General features: G+C 35.5%; 1 protein-coding gene across 1 annotated transcript; it reads right to left on the reverse strand.

Moving 5' to 3' along the window:
• Positions 1 to 13,918: 13,918 nt before the first annotated feature.
• LOC102584105 (cell wall protein DAN4-like) lies at positions 13,919 to 20,812 on the reverse strand. Its single transcript, XM_006356422.2, has 6 exons — positions 20,326 to 20,812; positions 19,966 to 20,077; positions 18,268 to 18,382; positions 14,907 to 15,641; positions 14,596 to 14,676; positions 13,919 to 14,398 (listed from the first exon to the last, which is right to left on the reverse strand). The coding sequence occupies exons 1-6, from the start codon at positions 20,507 to 20,509 to the stop codon at positions 14,129 to 14,131; spliced, it is 1,497 nt and encodes a 498-aa protein (XP_006356484.1). The 5' UTR covers positions 20,510 to 20,812; the 3' UTR covers positions 13,919 to 14,128.
• Positions 20,813 to 21,322: the final 510 nt, after the last annotated feature.

Consider the following 21,322-nt stretch of genomic DNA (forward strand, 5'->3'; position numbering starts at 1 on the left):
CTTTGATCATACTAGTGACAACATTTGACGAATCCTCTTGTTGTTGGCGACTAGTATTAGCATACAGACGGTTCGCTCCTCCACCTGCCCCTGAAGTAGCTCCTCTAGATGCAGCCTTGTCTGGTGGAGCAACTGAAGAAGATTGGGTTTTATTGCCCCCATTACCATTACCTTGCTTGTTCTTATGGCACTCTTTCATAAAATGACTATTCTGACCACACTTGAAACAACCAGTGGAGCCATCACGACACACTCCTGAGTGGGTCCTACCACACTTAGCACATGCATGAGTCCCATTACCTCTTTGTGCCACACTACCTTAAGACTACGCAGGTCTAACTCTAAAATTTTGTGAATTCTGATTGTTGAACTGACCTATGTTCCTTGGTGCAGGTGCACTAGCAGATGATGGAGCAAGTCCCTTTTGCTTATGTTGGAAAGAAGACCGGTTCGCATTACTCTTTTGCTGCCCGGACTCATTTTCTTATGTCTTAGCCTTCTTGTTTCTAAACTCTTCTGTATCCCTTAGTTTGTCCTCCTCAACCTGTTACACATGGATCATCAGCCTTGTTATGTCCATATCGCCTATCAGCATAGCTTCCTCGCCTTCCTTACTTGACAGACGAGACAACCCAGTAACGAACAAACTCATCCTACACTTCATGTCAGCAACCATTTCCGGAGCATAGCGAGAAAGTTGGGTGAACTTCAGACTTTACTCATGAACACTTATCGATTCCTGCTTAAAAGTGATAAATTTTCTTACCTTTGCCTCTCTTAGCTCACGGGGAAAGAAACTCCTCATGAAGACACTTTCGAACACAGCCCAGCTCACAATCGGTGCACCCTCAACTCTAGCCTTCTTCCATTGGTCAAACCAGATTCTAGCAACACTCTTCAGTTGATATGGAACTAGTTTCACTCTATCAGCATCAACAACATGCATAACCTTAAACACTTTCTGCAATTCCTCTACAAAGTTTTTCGGATCCTCAGTGATGCTTGAACCAGTGAAGCTTGGAGGATTCATCCTTAAGAACTCACGGATCCTTGAAGTATCAGCCACTTCTTGTTGATTCTCTCTCTACCTAACTTGATTGGTCACTGCTTGACTTAACATCCGGATAGCTTTACGGAACTCAGCATTGGTGACCTCTCTTTGGGGTCGCACTTTGTGCATTAGGTACCCCTTGTTCCTCGACATTCCTCCTAGAAGGACGACCTCAGACAGCTCTTCGTGGAGGCATGATCTGAAAGATACACACAAGCACAAGTTAGAAAGTAACTTTTATAGAGATAAACTCTATCGCACGAAATGAGTATGAAAGAAGTGAGATAGTTCCTAAATGTTGCAGCCTCCTAATTATAGATGTGGCTCACTTCACACCGATAACTAGGACTCTATAGACACGACTTCATAGACTCTCTAGGACTCTTGAACTCTGGGCTCTCATACCAAGTTTGTCACGCCCTGAGCCTACACCCTAGGCGGGATTGGCACTCGAGAACCATTGCTGGCCCCAAGCAAACCCTTGGTCTGGCTTACTACTCAGCAGAAGACTTTACTCAACAAAGATAAGTTCATGAAATAAACTAGAATGTTATAAAAGAAAACATTCAACTAGCCAACAAGGCAAATCAAGTCTTATAATCAACACAACTGAAATAACAAGACTAATGAACTAATAACTAACTGTCTATGAAGCCTATAATAACTTAGATGGACGTCAGGACAAGACCCACGACATCCTAATAAACTAGAATAATAAAGCAACTAAAAGGGGATCCTCCGAAAGCAAGGAGGCTCACCAACAACTCTAAAGCTCAATTGGATCAACGTAACGCTGGATTCTAATCTTGATTACCAATATCTACATCATAAAATGATGCATGCCAAATGGCATCAGTACATTGAATATATAAGCATGCGAGGGGAATTCTAAAACAATACATAAGCTTGAATGGAACTAAAGAAACCTACTTTGTCTCAACTCAACTCAACTTATTTCAATATAAAGCAGTAATAAGAATGCAGTATAAAGAAAAGCTTTAAAACATGTAAATAACAACTCAGTGTATTTAGAAAGCACAATAGTAACTTAATTTTGTATATGAAAAAATACAAGTTACTATGTGGGAGATTCTCTAACCGACAACCATCACTATGAGCTATGTGATGATACAACTTCTTGTTGCACGCTGCCAGGGTCGTCCTATACTTTGCCGAGGTATAGAACCTACTCACTAAGTGGATCCACTAGTCTATGCTAAAAGCATTAAAAAATCATCTAAAAAGTATTATCATTTTCTACCCATGTTGGCTACACGGTTTATGGTGACTTTGAATTATCTAAACTCAAACTCGTCCCCAAATCGATGCTCAATACTACACCCAAAATGTAACTAGCTCATATGTTTAAAAACATAACCCTTTCTGTGGTTTGAGATTATTACTCAAAAGCTCTCTTGGAAATTGATGTTTCCTCTCTTGTTTAAATGTGAAAACATTTACTCTTTGGGAATACTTAATTCCCATATAATCTTTTGAAGAAATGAACTTCACTCTTACTCTTACTCAACTCAATGCTCAAGTCTTTAAAACAAGTTTAAAACATTTGTAAAAGACTTTTGAAAAGATTCTAAAAACTCTCTAGACTTGGCTCTTAACTTTCCTTGAATTTGAATTTATGGATTCAAGGTTATGATTATTGATGATTTCTAGACGTTTAGAAGTCGTTTATAGTAGTTAGAATTGATGGGAAGTGATAGGACACTTTAAGAGAACTTTAACTGGCTAAACGACGAAAAACGGGTGGGAGCAAACGTCCTGGGCACATTGCTGGCGCGGGGCGTCATCCCCGAAGTTTTGGGACTCAATTCTGGCGCACTACTGGTGCGCCGCCCCAGCCCCTCTGGCGCATCTGTGGTGCGCTGTGCCAACCCCTCCCAGGTGGTTCCGACGAATTTTTCAACTCATTTTATGATCTTGATTCGGTTAAATTTGATTCTTTTTCTCAATTTCTCTTTAGATTCATATACCCAAAACATGTACACAAGAATCTACTCAAAACAAATCTAAAAATTGATACGATTATCTCAAGAAACTCATTAATCCCATCCTAACTCAAGAACGAAAACCAATTTCAAGAACACAATTCAAGATCATCAAACTTTCAACTTTCTAGAACAAATTTCGCTGAAATAAACATGATTGGCACGTGAGTGAACGAACCCAACGCTATGGAAGTCTCACATACATCTTAGGGATTAAACCCTTGCTGAAATCCGCAACCAAATCTCAAGAACTCGACGAAATCTTGACCTTTCTCCTCTCTTCTCCTCTCGAACTCTTTTCTAAAAACCCTAGCGTGAATTGTAATTGCGTAAATTGAACCAATTAAATTTAGAACCCTAATAAATTACTAAAAATGAATTAAATCTGATAGAGTAAGGAAAAAACCAAAATACCCCTCTTAAATCCGGGTAACTTTCCTTAAATGGACAGTCCGACTTCAAATGGGCATATCTCCCTCATACGAGCTCAAAAATTAGCAAACTCAGCGGCGTTGGAAAGATAATTCCAAGACCTTTCATTTGATACCTTGTATCCCACCTAACTTATTTTGTAATAAGAGTTATGGTTTTTTGAAGTTGGCCCAAAACTCATACTTAGCATAACTTGCCAAAATTTCCAAATTTGATCTTTCCAAAAATAGTTTCTTTAGAATCTATTCATTAAATTCATTAAATCAAATTTAGGTTATTATTCTAATTCTAGTTCTTTCAAATAGTGATGTGTTACAATGAAGGACCAATTATTAGGAACTAGGAAGGTGGGAGTAACAAAGATGATATGCAGGTTTTCCATCTTTTTTTGTCACCTCAACGCTCAAAATTCAAAACGAAGTGGATATGCCACTTTGGTTAAGTTTGTTGAATCGACTTTTATTTAAGTAAATATTCACTGTTATTAAACTAACTTCACTATATATTTACATAAATGACTACATACACTCTTGAAAGAATTTTCCTCTTTCCGTTAATTGATTCGGAATGACATTGTTCTGATTCACAAGTACAAAAAAAGAAGTCTGAAAGTGATTTTGTGATGACTGATGAGGCATTAGAGAGGAAAAAGGCATGGTATATGGGGGTGATGATTCAACTTCGCGAATGGTATGAAATTAAGTTATTTCATACTGGTTGTGGTATTGATCATTCGTTTGATGTGGAAGCTATTGAAGTTCTCAATGCTCAGAAGAGTGACTTTGAGGTGTATTGATGTTAGACTATATTCCGTGTTTCTGTGTGAGTTATCCTTCATTGTTGTGTGTTTGTAATAAACAAATTCCCTTTTTTCGGTTGATTTCATTTTAAATTTCATCTGTTGGGTAAAATTTCAGAATGAAAAAGTCAATTGTTTTTTATTTGTTTGTAGCGGTCGTAAGGTATTATAGCTCCTAATTTCTCTCACCCATTGACCTTTGATCATTTTAATAACCAATTATTTTCATAACGACAAATAGAAATGAAAAATATGAACAGTAGTAGTAGAATTATCATGCAAGGAATTGGAAAAATCCTTATAACTATGATTTGTGAACTCTTTTAGTGTTTGTTTTCTTTACTAAGGGCCTGTTTGGAAAGCCACCTGGAAATTGGAATTGGTGTAATTACTAGGGTAGTAATTATCAGCCTAGTAATTACACAGTCTAGTGATTACTCTGACCTGTTTGTTTGTCTCAGTGTAATTTCATTGTAATTACACATGTCCTGTTTGGATGCCACAATGTAATTACACATGTTCTGTTTGGATGCACAATTGCAATAATTAAATTATATTAAATTTTAAAAATAAAAATTAATTATTTAAAATTTATACTAGATAAGAAACTTTATAAATGTAATTAAATTAAATATTTAAGATATATATTATTTTTAGAAAATATATTAATTAATAAAAATATTTATTAACTAATATTATGAATATTAATTGATTTATATTTTTTCAAATTAATATATTTAAATTGAACTGATCATAAAAACTAAAAGTATGAAGTTTCTACGAACATCATGAAATGCATGTTTGATAAAAAGATTAATATATAAATAAAATGTCATAAATTATTAAAATGTTTGACAAAAAGATAATCTATAAAGTCTAATTAAAAAATGACTTGCAATGTGCAGGGGCGGATCTACGTGGAAAGGTGGGGGTGCCATGGCACCCAATGATCTCGAAAAAACGTTGTGTGTATATATATATATATATATAATAATTAAATATATATTAACTTTGCCATCCAAAGATTGAAATGCTGAACAGTTCAATTGGTGAAGGAGGCCGCCTGCCACACAGGCAATGAGGGTTCAATCCTCGCTACAAGCACCTATTATTTTTGTTTGCTCCTTTTTTCCTTTTTTTTTTTTTTTGTCTTTTTCATTAATGTGTAAAGGGCATTATTTATTTTTTCTCCATTCATTATTATTTATTTACTATTCTTTATTAATTCAAATTGACTCCTTTTCACAATTAATTTTTATTTATTTTTTTACTTTCTCTTTCACTAATTATTAATCTCTTGATATAAGTGTTACGTGTTTATTCTTTATCAATTAATGACTACTGAATTATGAATGTCAAATAAATATTATTAAGAATATATTTAAATAGTTAGTTTTTAAAAAATATAAGTTTTAAAAATGATGAATATTATTATTAGATTTTTTTTTTAATTTAAAGGTTCTTTTGATCTTCACTGACGTTCTTGCTAAGTAAGATGACTAGGCCGAAACTATATTTTTTATTTTTTCCCTACTACATATCTCCAACAACACATAAAGTCAATGAAATATGAATATATTAAGTTCATACTATTAGATGGTTTATACAAGCTCAAATTTTAATGTGAAAAATCTTTTTTTTCCTCAAAGTTTCAGCGAATAAGACATCTAATTCCAAAAAGTAAATAAAAATTGAATTGTTTAGTTATCTCTAATCTCAAAATATCTAAAAAAAAATATAACATGCATATTTGATCGATTTGTTTATAAAAATAAAAAAAGATTAATAAACCGAATTGTAACCCACATCGTTCAAGTGGCACCCACGACCTCCAAATCTTAGATCCGCCTCTGGCAATGTGAATTCAATATTACTAAAACAAATGAAATTGAAAATATAACATAAAATTATAAAATTCAAAACAAAAAATTTAACATAATACTCCTATCGCAAATTTCAACATAGCATACATAAATATAATTTATTTATTTTTAAAAAAAAAACGTAATTCTATAACATTACTTAACAATAAATTCTATTTTAATTTAAAAAATAGAATACTAATAAAATTATGCTAATGAGAAAATAAGCATGGAATAAAGAAATAGATAATACGAAAAAATTGCATAGAATCACGTGAAGTAAGGTTGAGAATGAGAAAAAAATGAAATATAATAATAAAAAATAAAAAATAAACTTTTAGAAATTTTTAGAATAACAATAAAAAAAATGAACTTAAAATAATAGAAATAAAAAAATTAAAACAAAAAAGTTAAAATTAAAATAAAAAGAAGAAATTTGTAATTACCAGCAATTCACAGCCTCTCCATGTGAATTGGAGAGTGTAATTACCCCCTGCCAATTATATTAATTACCTGTTGACCAAGTAATTACATGTCCAACCAAACATGACATACATTGTAATTACACCAAACCCAATTACCAGGGTGCCCTTCCAAACAGGCCCTAAAGAAATTAAGATGAGAAGCTGAAATTAGTTTTCTATTACTGTATCAATTCTTAAATGGAGAAAGTGAATCATTTCAGTGTGAGCTGTAACATAGATTGAGTGTGGTATTAGTTGCTAAATTAACCTTTGGCTTGATTTATCTACTCAATTGAGGAGAAAAGATGGCAGAGCTTATTTCATAACAACATTTTTAATACATTGCACTTTCAGGACAAGTTTGGCACGCAAGACACTTCGATCTTGGAGCCTTGTATGATAGTGAAGGTTAGCGAGATTTGGGCTGCTGAGGGTCCCACATTCTTGAATATTGCTTTTGAAAATTTTATACATTTCTTTCGGGATTCTTCTCTGTGAATATGTGCATATTTAATGAAAGCTGTAATTGCTAAATTCATTGAGAAGATTCACTGTAGCAAAGGCAGAACGAGAATTCTGACTCTTATGTTTCATGGTTGGTGAGGAAATAGAAACCATGAGAAACGTTGAAGTTAGATTGTTTATCTATTAATCTAAATGCGTCAATTTTCTTCATTCTTTTTTTCCTTCAAATATGACTTGTATTCCATTTGGTGAAGATTCTTGAATATTTTGGCAGTAGACGTTTTCGCTTCTAAGCATGTCCAGAAAATTTACACATCAAGCTATGTTTGATCATTTCTTGCTACATTACATCTAATTAAATTGGATATGTATATTTGAATTTTTATCCAAGATAAGATTGCAAGTCGTTTATTCTATTTCCTTTTTTGCAAGTGTTCTTCAAGATTCTCATCTACAATGTCGATTATATGAAGACCGAAGCACTATCGCATACCTATTTGTAGACGAGCCTTTTAGAATATTACCAATAACTATTACATATATAAAAGCTTTATTTGCCTCGCCAACTATTTGATCTACATGGAAAAGTTCTGGTGTACCAACAATTTTTTTCTCCATCGTCAATTTTTTGGGTTAAAATTGATGTTATTTTCAGGTCAATGTTGGGCCCGTGCTAAGCACGGGCCTTGCCCTTCTAGTTTAGACTAATACGAAATTAAGTGTCTAGTACAGTACTGGTTTGGGCATTCCCCAAGACTGAATGTTGGGCCATAGTGTGGCCAATAGTATCAATATTACAAACAAAAATGCTCCTCACAAAAAAAATTGTTTATGTGATCTCTATTACTTTCAAAAATTCATAATAAAACTACAAGATATTGTTGTTTATGAAGAATAATTTAGATGTGCAAAATTTGAACTTCATTTCCTGCTACAAGTCTAATTGACCTCAACTTCAAAACATGATTACTTGTTGACATTTTGAATACCAAAATTTCAGAAATTTGGGCCTGTTCATTCCATTCTAACTACTCTCATATATGTTCTGTTTGATATCTAAATGATTGTAGGGTAACACGAGCAAATAAATAACAAGTAGCACCAGTGGTCTAGTGGTACAATATTACCCTGCCACGATACAGACCTGGGTTCGATTCCCGGCTGGTGCATTCTTGGGTTAGCTGTGAAAGTAAGGTAAAATCTGTGCTCAATGCGGTGATTTGGGTCTCTGCACTCATCCGACTAAACATGGTGATAGTTGCACATCTGAGCTTCCCCTTTTTTCCTTTTAGATTGTAGTTTGATAACATGGTGATATTGTTTTATTACATGTTTGCATATAACCACTTATTTAGAAATATGCAATCTTCATGAATTAGAACAACTGAAGGTGGTATTGGATGCCAGAGTATGTATCATATTTCAAAGGTCTCAAGAACCTTAAGTGGAAGGCGTTGAACTGATCTTACGTCTCAAAAGCTTCAGATATGATGTTTAGACAAGTAGGTGGCAACAATCTTCATGAATTAGAACAACTGAAGGTGGTGTTGGATGCCAGAGTATATATCATATTTCAAAGGTCTCAAGAACCTTAAGCGGAAGGCGTTAAACTGATCTTAATAAATAAGGCATCTAAACTAAGAAATGTGCAAAGAGCTATCTTTATAAGGAATGTACAACTTTATAACTACAAATTAAAAGAGCAGAATCAAACCTTAAACTCATGAATTTGTTTCACAGTGCATATTAACCTCATGTCACCAAGCATGAGAAGGACTAACCCTATGCCTGTCATCATCTGTCAATGCAGGTTGAAGCTTATAACCTTTTCTTTCGGGTATGCTTGCTCCAAGAACAACTTCCTTAATGAATTGAGTTCTCCAACGACATCACTGATCCGCTTTCTTTCTTTTGGAGATTCAACGGAGCAGGAAACTCCGATTTGAATCACCTTAACTAAGAATGACAGAAATATGTCACCAGCACTGCTTGTATTGTCATCAACTTTGTATTTCATTCCAAGTTCATCTCTTTCCTGGAGAAGAATGGGATCTGCAATATGCATCACTCTGTCTGGCAAAGCAGCATTGGCATAGTTATGAAGGTTTAAATTGTCTTTGAACATTTCATCAGTTGGTTTCCTCCCGGTAAACATTTCCAAGAGCAGAATGCCAAAGCTGTATACATCTCCATAGATTGAGGCGTCGCTTCCCATACCTAATTCTGTCAACAAGAAATACTACAGAATTAGAGATATTCTTATCAAAAGACATACATATGACAGCCAGCAGAAACCTTGATTTATTATTACCTGGAGGTGTATAACCAATAGTTCCCCCTACACCTGTAGAGCTTTTTGAATTTGCTGATGAGTTTGGAATTGCTGGTGGAACAAATCTTGCCAAACCAAAATCACCAACATGTGCAGTCATGTTCTCATCGAGAAGAATATTGCTTGGCTTCAGATCACGGTGAATTATTGGGGGTTGGCAATCATTATGGAGATAATCCAGAGCACAGGCAACATCAATGGCAATGTTTAATCTTTGAATAAACCGGAGCTTCTTGTGCTCTTCCTGTGACTCAGATTTCTCCTGAGTAGTGAAATGTAACCAGTCCTGTAGACTTCCCTTATCCATGTATTCATAAACTATGGCCTTGAACTCATTACCTTCATAATCAATACCTGAGCATGCACTTAGAACCTTTACAAGATTACGATGTCTAATGTTCTTTAGAACCTCACATTCAGCTAAAAAACTCCTGGAAGCTGCATGGTGTGAAAGGTCCAGTACCTTAACAGCAAAAAACGTACCATCGTGTTCAGAAATTCCTTTATATACAGACCCAAAAGCACCCACTCCAAGCAAATTTGATGCAGAAAATCTATCAGTTTCCCTAAGTAGACACCGATAAGATACTCTTAAGGTTGAGTTTTCAGGTATATCTGTAGGTGTTGGTTTTCTCGATCTACTAAACTGTCGTATGCCAAGAAAACAAACTATGAATGTCAATCCTATAAGCCCACTAACTACAGGAATTACTATTTTCAAGGGAAAACCTGATTTCCTTTCTTTCTTTACCTCTACAATGCAAGCCGGAAGGTCCAACTCTGGTACACCCCCACAGAGATTTCTATTTCCTATGATGGAAACCACAGTAGCATTACTAAAGATGCCTCCTGTTGGGACAGCACCTTCCAAAGTATTGCTAGACAGATTTAAAATCTGCAGAAATTTAAAGTCCTTCAGGAATCCCGGGATTCCACCTGACAGATTGTTGTGAGAAAAGGACTAAAAGTTCCAGGCCTCGCAAACTATTCATGGTTGAAGGAATACTACCCTGAAAGTTGTTGTTGTTCAAGTCTAGTGCTTCAAGTTTCACACAAGTACCTATACTGGTAGGAATCTGGCCCTGCAACTTGTTATCAGACAGGTTTAAGTAGCCTAGATTTCTCAACTTCCCAATTTCCATCGGAAGGAACCCAGTTAATTGGTTCTGAGATAGGTCCACGCCCTCCGACAAGGATGAGAGTTCAAGAATTTCTGATGGTATGAACCCACTAAGGTTATTTGAACCAAGATCCAACAGTTCCAAATTGTGGCATTTGCCTAAACTGGAAGGAACTCTCCCCTGGAGATTGTTTTCTCTTAAATTGAGTTTGGTTAAAGAAGCTAAATTTCCCAATGAGATTGGAATTTTGCCAGAGAACTGATTTCCAAGTAAAGCCAGCTCTTGCAAATATATCAGATCACCAATTTCAGACGGAATTTCACCGTGAAATCTGTTGTAAGCTACAAAGAAAGCCTGAAGCTTCTTGAGATTGGATATCCCTCTTGGGATTTCTCCAGAAATCTGATTATAAGACAGCGAAAGCTCTATAATCTCAGTCGAAAGATTACTAACAGATGCAGGTAAGACTCCACCAAAATTATTTGTATTGAGCTCCAAAAGCTCCAAGCTGGTGGCATTCACCAATGTGGTGAGAAAGCTAAGGTCATCATCCTCCCCCTTCCCAAGATAATTGAAAGCAACTAAAAATCTCCGCATTTTCAGCAAATTTCCAAGGGGTGGTACTTTTCCTGTGAGTCCATTTCTACTAGCAATAAGAGACTGAAGATTCGTAGCATTTGACAATGTTACCGGAATATTTCCAGTTACATTGTTTCTATAAATGCTAAGGAACTCTAAACTAGGAAGAGTAATACCAAGCAATGGAGGCAATTTTCCTTCTAAATGGTTTGTTCCAACATCTATGGCCACGATAGAGGAAAGATTGAAAAGACAAGGAGGCAGGGTACCACTCAAGTTGTTCTCATTCACTACAAAGTACTTTAAGTTGAGCAATTGACATAATTCATCAGGTATTTTCCCTAACAAATTATTCTTGCTTGCGGAAAAGGTATCAAGTAAAGAAAGATTACCAAATGAAGGCGGAATTCCTCCTGTAAAATAGTTAGAAACAAGAGAAAGTTGTTTGAGTTTCAACAATGTGCCTAATTCTGCTGGAATTTTGCCTACCATCATATTATACGAAAGACCAACAGAAACGAGATTGAAGCAACCAGAAATGTTTGAAGGAATATGACCAGTGAATGAGTTATTATCAAGGCGTAAAACGTGTAACTTATGTAAGTAGCCAATCTCTGATGGGATTTCACCTGAAAAACTATTATTTTGGAGCTTAAGGATATAAAGAAAGCTCAGATTACCAATGCTTGGTGACAGAGAACCCCTCAATTTCAGAGAAGTAAGATTTAAAACTGTAACTCGGCGATGACGGTGACCACATGAGACCCCAGGCCAGTCACAGAAATGTATAGCTTCATTCCAGGAGTCCATGATCTTGAAAGGGTCATCAATGATCATATTCTTGAATGCTAGCAGTGACATTCTGTCTGTTTCATTCCCTCCCAACTGATTTTTTGATGAACAGAGAACAAAGGGTAGTAGCAAAGAGAAAAAGGTCAGTAAAGATAGTACAACAGTATACTTCTTCATAGCATAAAAGTGAGAATTCTGTGTACGAGTTGGGAGAATCATTTAAGAAAGTAAGAAGACAAAAGTAAAATTGGTAGCAAAAGACACTGGTCTAAAACTATTAAATTTGTTCTCCAATTTTAATTGCTTATATGATTTTTCATGATATTGACAAGTTGGGTATTTTAAGGTAGACTAGAAAATATAGAAAGGGACATAAAGATTCACGTGTACAATAAAATTGGACATAAACTTAGACCAGTAGGCTGAGTTATGACTTGCTGGTAAATTATTGGATATTAAAGTTTTTTGTTTCTCTAACCTCTGCCAGACTGTCCTGATAAATTCCCTATTGCATACTATTTTGTTCCATTCTTTGACGCTAAAGTGAAAAATGTAAAGTATTTCGAGAAGTGAATTTTTTTTTTTCATTTTCTGAGTGACATTAGTTGTGTAAGTCTTCTTTTTGTCGATGTAGTAAAGTTGTTCTTATTTAGTTAGGTAAGATGGGTAACATTAGTCTAACGTTCGTAGCAACATGTAGAAAATCTTGTAGTATAATATACTGAGAGATGTCGGAGCAATTAGTCAATTATGAAGTCAATTCAGTGCGGTTTATTCTTCTACATGACTTTAAAGAGTTTGCATAATTTGTGGTCATTCAACTCCTCTAGTGCTTAAAATTGAATTGTCCTCTTCAGGTAAACTTCCTGGAAATTAGGTTTCCAGATTTATTTTTTATTTTTTTGCAAAAGGGTTAGGTTAAAAGTTTGGTAACAAAGACCCAATTAAGATAAATAAGGAAAAAGGACTGGGAATTCAATGGAGATGTCATGTGTCATTTCCATAAATAAGCGGACAAGAAATTTAATGTAACTACTATGAATAAATGCTTTTTTTCTCAAAAGGGATTCTATGAGTTTTGAAGTTTGGTCAAACTTTTTCTATTTAAATAAAATATCCCAAAGTTTGGCGAAATAAAAAGAGATTCGTCAATTAGCATATCAACTGTTTGAGCCCCAAAAAGAAGAGTCTTATTTTGAATAGCTCAAAGACGATATTATTTTTTTTGTTTCAGAGCAACAGTTAGTAACAAGGTATGTTTGAACTCTTTTACTAGTTGGAGAGCATATTTGATCCAAAAACCTAATAACGAGAGCATTTTTGCCAAAAAAGTAATGGAGAGTAAAAGTGACTCATTTTGAATAGTCCTAAAGGTATATTACGGTGCAATTAAATTGGAATATCATTGCAATTTAAAAATTCGCAAGTGAGAGTTTACTCTTATCACTCCATTCTTCTTGTGGTGTTTTGTCTTTGTAGGGCTAATTATTAGACAAGTACAATCAACGACCTGAGCAAATGATAAATCAAATGGTCGACAAGTCTTCAATGTGAACTCTTTGACCATTTTCCCTTCTAGAACAACTTCGGAATTTCAAGATGATTTAAATTAAATGTTCTCTTTTTTCTTATATATTTATTAAATAATATATGAGAAAAACCATCAACAATAAAGAGCATAAAATGATTGAATTTTCCTTAACACGAGTGGTTGTGTTGTTCTATTGGAACTACACTAGTTGATAATTCATCAAAGCACTACTTGATTTGCTAATGGTATAATTTATGTCTAATGTATTTGAGCTTTAGACATCGCGGTTGAAATCTACTATCTTTGTTCAGCATCCATGTCAAAAACAAGTTCACTGCATCTGGTAATTCCATTGCATCTCACTGCCTAATATGACCTGAAGGAACAACAGATCGACATTTCGACATATGAATTATCTGTTAGAAAAGTAAATTAAATGTTCTAAGAAAGCAAGATGTTTAGACATACTAATCTCATATATGTCACATTTCTCATGAACAAAAACGAGGCATTGGCATTAACAGGACTAATAATACAATGATTCAAAATACAGCTAGACAGTGCATCAATCTTTACATAGTCAGGTGAATCAAATCAGTCAGTTCTTCCAAGGAAACAATCATATTCAGGTGTCAGACCTCTAAAACTGGCACCGATCCAAAACATAGAAAGCATCATGCAGCATGAAAGCCAATCATCACCTCCCACGCACACTGGCAGGTGATCGAGCACCTTTATCACTGCTAATGTCTTCATCAATTTCACTTCCATCAACCCACACAACGTTGTTGCTTACACTCACCTCAGAACTAGCATTACTGCTAGTGGCTAGTGGGGAGTCAGGCATGTTAATTGACCTGCTTGTCCTGCCTCTAGTAGGCGGCCCTGATCTCACACTGTACATAGAGGATGCTGGAATATTAGTCATCAAGGGACGCAGATTACCCGAGACTCTCTGCCTTATATCCTGTCCAAGAACAATGTCTCAAAGTTAAGCAAATCCAAAAAGGATAAGAGAACAAGAAGGCCAACAAGACAGATCATCTAAAAAAAACAACACAAATATTGCTACTCTAATCAGTTTTTGAAAATATACTTATGTCTTCAGTCTATGGTAGAGCACAATATTCTATTAGCATAGGAATGTGAAAAGAATGTATATACCATATGTCTAATAGCCATATCCACCTGAAGAAGATGGTCCTCGAAGACTAGAACTTGAAGTGTTTGATCCAGGAGAGGAAGCTAGCTATCTAGATGCAAGTTGCTTCTTGAGGTGGCCTCTGGGAGAGAATTTGTTAACTGCATCAAAGGTAGCAAATTACAGATAAAAATCCATGGTTCCCAAGAAAAATCAATTTTCAGAACATGGTTTGAAAGAAATGCAAGAGTAAAATGCTATTATGAAAATATTGAAAAAAGAAAAATATTGACAGTAAAATTATTAGAGATAACAAAAGTAAAAGAAACAACACATTTGAAGCTGGCTCAACAGATGAAGACCTGACACTAGCTGCTCCAGGTCTGCCCCTTGTAGCTGAAATTGGCCTGTCAGGTAGTGATGTCCTTAAATTGGGTGGAGCATCAAGGGAGAACCCTGGTATATCTGAAGGCTTCCATGGTCTGGGTTTTACAGTTGGAGAACTAGCACGTGAGGCTGCAGGGTTTCGTGATGCCATTGTAGCTGACCGGGTACCCGAAGGGAAAGACACAGGTTTAACTGGAGGAACAGTTGTATTTGTTGTACCTGACACTGAAGTTGCTCGACGAGTTGGAGTTGCTGCCCTTGATGTGGACTTTGATCCAGTAACAGAGGCCCTGCTTGTTGGTGTTGAGGACCGTGCACTGGACCTTGCAGTAGGTGTTGAAGATCTTGGAGGAACAGTGGGTTTTGAAGCAGGCATGGTGGCCCGAGAAGTAGGTGTGGCAGACCTTGATGATCTACATGCTGTCGCGGTTGACATTGATCTAGAGGTTGCAGTGGATGTCATTGCTTTGGTTGCTGTAGCAGATGTGGATCTAGATGCCGAGGTCGAAGTGGATCTAGATGAGCTCAATGTCGGTCTACCAGTAGGAGTTGAAGGTCTTGATCCACCTGAAGAAGATGGTCTTCGAAGACTAGAACTTGAAGTGTTTAATCCAGGAGAGGAAGCTGGCTGTCTAGATGCTAAGTTGCTTCTTGAGGTGGCCTCTGGGAGAGAATTTGTTAACTGCATCAAAGGTAGCAAATTACAGATAAAAACCCATGGTTCCCAAGAAAATAACTCAAAACTCTGATGCACACTTCAGGTTAAGACTGCCAGGCAAGCTTCACTATTTGCACTTCACATATTTATCTACTCACAGTAATAGGCAAAGTTCTGCATTGTCTTAAAGTAAATTGGTGTCTAGACATATTTAACTATGCTTTCTCTAATCTTTCTTTAGTGTACTTACAAACAACAGCATACCCGATATAGACCCACGAGTGGGATTTGGGAAGGGTGGGGTGTACACAGACCTTACCCTTATTTCTGACGGGTAGAGAGGTTCGAAAGACCTCCGGCTCAAGAAAATAGATTTTCAGAACATGGTTTGAAAGAAATGCAAGAGTAAAACGCTATTATGAGAACATTGAAAAAAGACAAATATTGACAGTAAAAATATTAGAGATATCCTAAGTAAAAGAAATAACAATAGAAATAAAATAGAAGAACAAAGTAATGCTAGCAAAATAATACACCCTTTGTCCCAATTTATGTGACACTATACTTTTCAGTGTGTCCTCAAAAGAATGTCACTTTTCTATAATAAGAAATAACAACTTTAAAATTTCCCTTTTACCCCTAATGAATTAATTTACCGCCACACAGATATCTAAGATTTGTTTTAAACCACAAGTTTCAAAAGTCGTTCTTTTTTTCTTTGTTTTATGGCACCTGGGCCTATCTCAACCCCAAAAGCTAGCTCAAGAAGGGAGGACTGCCCAAGTCCATATAAGGAGACCACCAGTCCATTGTCCAACCAATGTGGAACTTTTACCCACTCTAACATTCTAAAACTTTCTGTCAAATTGAGACAGTGAGATAATACTGGTAAGGAAACAAACAGATACTCTAGATTAGAATCCTGCTCTACCACGAGGAAAAGAGAAAATGTTCAACTACCTACTAATCGTCTACCCTGATACTCGACCTCTATGCTCTCCTATTTAAAGTCATGTCCGTATTGAGTTGAAGATGTTTCATATCTTGTCTAATCACATCTCCCCAATTCTTCCTTGATCTACCTCTACCTTTCCTCAAACCTATCATTGCCAGCCCTCTCACACCTCTTCACTAGGGCATTTGTGTTCCTCCTCTTCGAATGCTTGAACCATCTTGGCCTTGTTTCTCGCATCTTGTCCACCATTGAGGCTACTCCCACCTGGCATCATATATCTTCGTTTCTAATCTTGTCTCTTCTAATGTGCCCACACAGCCATTTAAGCATCCTCATTTATGTTACCTTCATCTTTTGAGGCTACTCCCACCTGGCCTCATATATCTTCATTTCTAATCTTGTCTTTTCTAATGTGCTCACACATCCATCTAAGCATCCTCATTTATGTTACCTTCATCTTCTGAGGGTGCAAGTTCTTGATTGACCAACACTTCAACCCATACAGCATAGTTGGTTTAACAACCGCTCGATGGAACTTACCTTTCTTAATCTTTCTTTTACTTAGGTCAATGTAAATTATGGGTTTCAAATAAAAGCAAGTTACATGTAAAAGCAAGTTACAAGTTGGTGTTTTTGGTCATATGAACTTCTAAATTGTGACATGTTGTTAATCTTACAAAACTTTGTCTATTGGTGTTTTTCCTCATTGTTTCCGTCTATTATTGTCCAAGAACAACCAAGTTATAAATGACTGCATAAAACCAAGAAAAACACCTAATATGCATAATTGTAGAAGATTCTCTTCAAGATTAAACAATTCCATCAAATTGGATAATGATTAAATGTGTGATACATTTAGTAATACTTGGAATATCAATAAATCTGATTATTATAATTACTCAGGAGAATCTTTAAGAAAAAACCAACTCACACTGATCACAGACACCCCATCATAAGAGCATGTGCTTGTTAATGCATCCTTACTAGGATAAAGAAACCATAGCCCTAAAATATTCGTAGGAGTTTAAGTTTTCCAAATGGTTGATATCTAAGAGATTGGGTACTCGTAATATCCCACAAGAAGCATCACAAAAGAAATGTATGGCATACTTTTTCTTTCTGATGACCGTATGCATCTACAGTCAACCATTAGGACCAACTGCAGCATTCGAAGTTCGGGATAATGGGCCCACACCTCTACTACTCTCCAATTAAATGTGAGGCTTAGTTCACATGATGTAGAGTTCGAACCTAGACCTAGGTCACAAGTTCCTCGGCCTTTGTCACCTGAACTAAGCCTGGGGGCAGATGTACATCATACAGCTACATTCAAAAACTAAAATAACCCTCAAATTCAGCAGAGGGCTTCTGCGAATAGCATTTGACTATACAATGGAGCCACCATGTGCACGCATTCTGAACTAAAGAACCTGTCAGGGTCTTCCTGTTTAATTATAGAAATTTCCTTTTAGGTTCCGTGAAATCTCCACATCCCTCTAGTGGCTGGATATTGGTCCAAAGGGCGGGTCACAAGAATTTCTCGGTTATCAAAGAAAAAAAATTACTTTCAGATTACAGAGATGGTCAACATTTCCCGTGTTAAACATAACAAAAGTGAAAATATGCTAATTTCCAATTACACATAATGCATTTCAGCAAAGAAATAATGTAACAGTAGAATATACATATTCTTACTCTAGATGTCAATGCAGTGGGGTGAGCTCTAGAAGTTCCCAGCTGACTCATCATAGTTTTGCGTGATTCCATCTCTAGAGAAGGAAAAAGAGGAGTGCCTGGAGGTGTTAGAAGCCTGAAACAGGAAAATAACATCTCATAATAAAGCATACAGAAGTGCAGATAGGATTTTAAAACAATGTCTGGGAAATCTGATTCATGAATCAACAAAATAATTCAACATCAGAGGTGCAGAGAAGCTCTTTTTTGTTCTTCTTTTCAACTTTATAGAAAGGGGGTGCACCACCCTACTCCCTTTATTTATTTGAGTGCTAGATTTTGATATATGGCAGCCATTAATTTTTGTACTTGAATTGTGCAGTAAACAAATACATCTACAAACTATACGTGTTTTTCTCACTGTTTATGATATTTGAATAAAAACTTGCTTTCAACATCCTAATATTTTATCACTTCAAATTTGCATCCTCAACACTCTTAGCTATCCTCCCTTGTAACATCAAGAAATTAAATTCAGCTAGCATGTGTTAAGATAACTACCTGGAGAAGTATGACATCAAAGTTTAAGATGCACATATAAATTGTATTTGGAGGCTTGAGTGTCACATGTCAAACACCTAGACTTCAACATTTAAAGAGTTCAGTAGACTTGGACACCTGTATCGGTCTACTAGACACAAGTAAGGCACTATCTCATAATTTTCTGCCTCTCCTCAGGGTGCATAACAACAATTTTAAAAGGATTTTATTAAGTCTCTTATGATAAATGAAACGTATGACCTACCAAATCTTCAAGCTCCTATATTCGACCAAGTCCTCAATTGAGAGAAGGAGGAGCTTCCAGCTAGATTTTTAGCATGGTGTTTTATGTTTCTTGGCACTATGAATTAAGTTAGATGTTCAATGTTTATAATCTTTAACAAAGTTGAATGACCTGAATCTATCGTTTGTTACATTGGAACCAACATAATCAATGAAATGCCATATATGATGAGGAGTTCTAAATGTTTCATTAGTTAGTATATAAATCCTATATAACAAAATTAGATTACATATTTCTTATCATGCTTGTTTGTGTCCTGTAGCTTTTAAATTTCTGTTTTCTGTCACTGGGATGCCCAAAAGTCTGTTTATCTCAGAAAACTTGTGTAGGTAAGATAATTCGAGCAAACATGTGAGTCAATATTTGAGTTGATTTCCCAGATGGTCACTCAACACTCAACTAATAGTTACTATCTCCACCTTTCTGTGTGAAAGCACAGAGAAAAATGACATTGCCAAAAAATTAACAAGGTAAATTTCCCATTATGCTATCAAAAGAAACATCCCTTTTGAAGCCATGTCCATGTAAAATAAATCCTGGACTCCTCATCCACCCAAGTGGTGTATTCTCTCCTTATGGAGTCAAAGAAAAGAGATATATCCTTAAGCAAGGCAAAAGATCAATGTCCTTCAGAATTCTAAAAAGATCAACACTCACTTTCTTTGTTGAAGAAAACTGGAATAAAGAAGAAATGGTAACCATCTGAGAAATCAACTCATCAATATTTTCCTAAAGAATTTGTAAACTACATGGTGAAAAAGATTAAATTGGATAAAGAAACTTATGACGTCCAAAATCAACCTAAGCAGCTAAAAGAAACAATTAAACAACTCAGAGAATCACATACTTGGAAAGGAGAAGAAGAAACAAATTACCAGTCGTAATCCGTTTTATCATTGTCAGCATTAAGGAACTCATCAGTACGAGTCCTCCGCATGGGTGCAGCTGATGCAATATCAAATGCAGGTGAACTACCACTTTTTGATCCTGCAATAAGATATAATTGAAAAAAAATACATATATAAACTTTAGGTTATGAAGCAGAAATCACAAATTTCTCACTAGTTGGACACATTTATATGCCTATATATGATGTCCAAAAAGACTCAAAATATTTTTGAAACTTGAAGTAGAAATGCACCTTCAAAAAACCAACTTCAACTTGAAAATTTTTCTTTATGCTCTCAATTTGAACAAAGAAAGGTCAATAGATGGAAGGAAAAAAAAAAACTTACCAAGGGGATCAAATTCGTCGGATTTTTGAAGAAATCGATTATTATTTCTGTCATTTTCCCTTCTTCGCATTTCTAGAAACAATGATAGTTCCTCATCTGAACTCCTAATACTACCCATTAGAGGCTGTCTCTGCCTCTGCCCCGGCCCAGTCAATGACTCCTCTGCTCTAAAACTTCTATTCATTGCAAAAAAACAACCGTTTAAACTCCTTAATCCATCAACAAATCAGCTCCAAAAACCCTAGCTCTTCACACTCAAAATACCAAACCAACAGATTGAATGAGCTGAAAGTGAAGCAAAATTTAACATTTGCAGAATAATGAAACAGCCAGTGGATACATAAATTAGTAGAAGAAATGGAATTAAGGTGTATGAGAGGGAAGATTTTGAAGAAGGAAGAGAGAGAGAGTGTGTGTGTGTCGTGGGGAGCAGTGTTTATTTGAAACTTGAATTTTTGAGAGACGTTTTGGGTTTACAAGACTGAAGACTTGCTTTTTTCGGTTTTATTTTTCTTCACATATTTATTATTCAAAGGCCAACTTAAGACGATTAGTTGAGATGTGATGTTTCATTCCCTAAGCTTACATTTTTACTTTCTTTTTTATTATTTAGGAATATTCCAATGTGTAAAGAGAGATTTATAAAAACACATCATAAACTTGACGTAAATTATTATTAATTTCATTTTTGAACTATTAATAGCTTTAAAAATACTTTCTACTTGATTAACTAAACTTAGATATACCCCAATACACTCCCGATATTAATTAAAAAAAAATAACTTTTTAATCTTTTGATCATTTTCCAAAATCATAACAATAAAATAAATACAACATCACCCTCACTTCTTTTTTAATTTTGGTTTGTTCTATTTATACACCAATACAAGAAAGTATATATCTATTTTGAGGTTAAAATTAAAAAGTTGTAGCCTTCAATTGTCCTTTTTTTTTACCTTCTTAGAATAAAGCTACCAAGGAATCTTATGTTCTTTCG

This window comes from Solanum tuberosum, unplaced genomic scaffold (genome assembly GCF_000226075.1).
Source record: "Solanum tuberosum cultivar DM 1-3 516 R44 unplaced genomic scaffold, SolTub_3.0 scf00219, whole genome shotgun sequence".
NCBI lineage: Eukaryota > Viridiplantae > Streptophyta > Magnoliopsida > Solanales > Solanaceae > Solanum > Solanum tuberosum.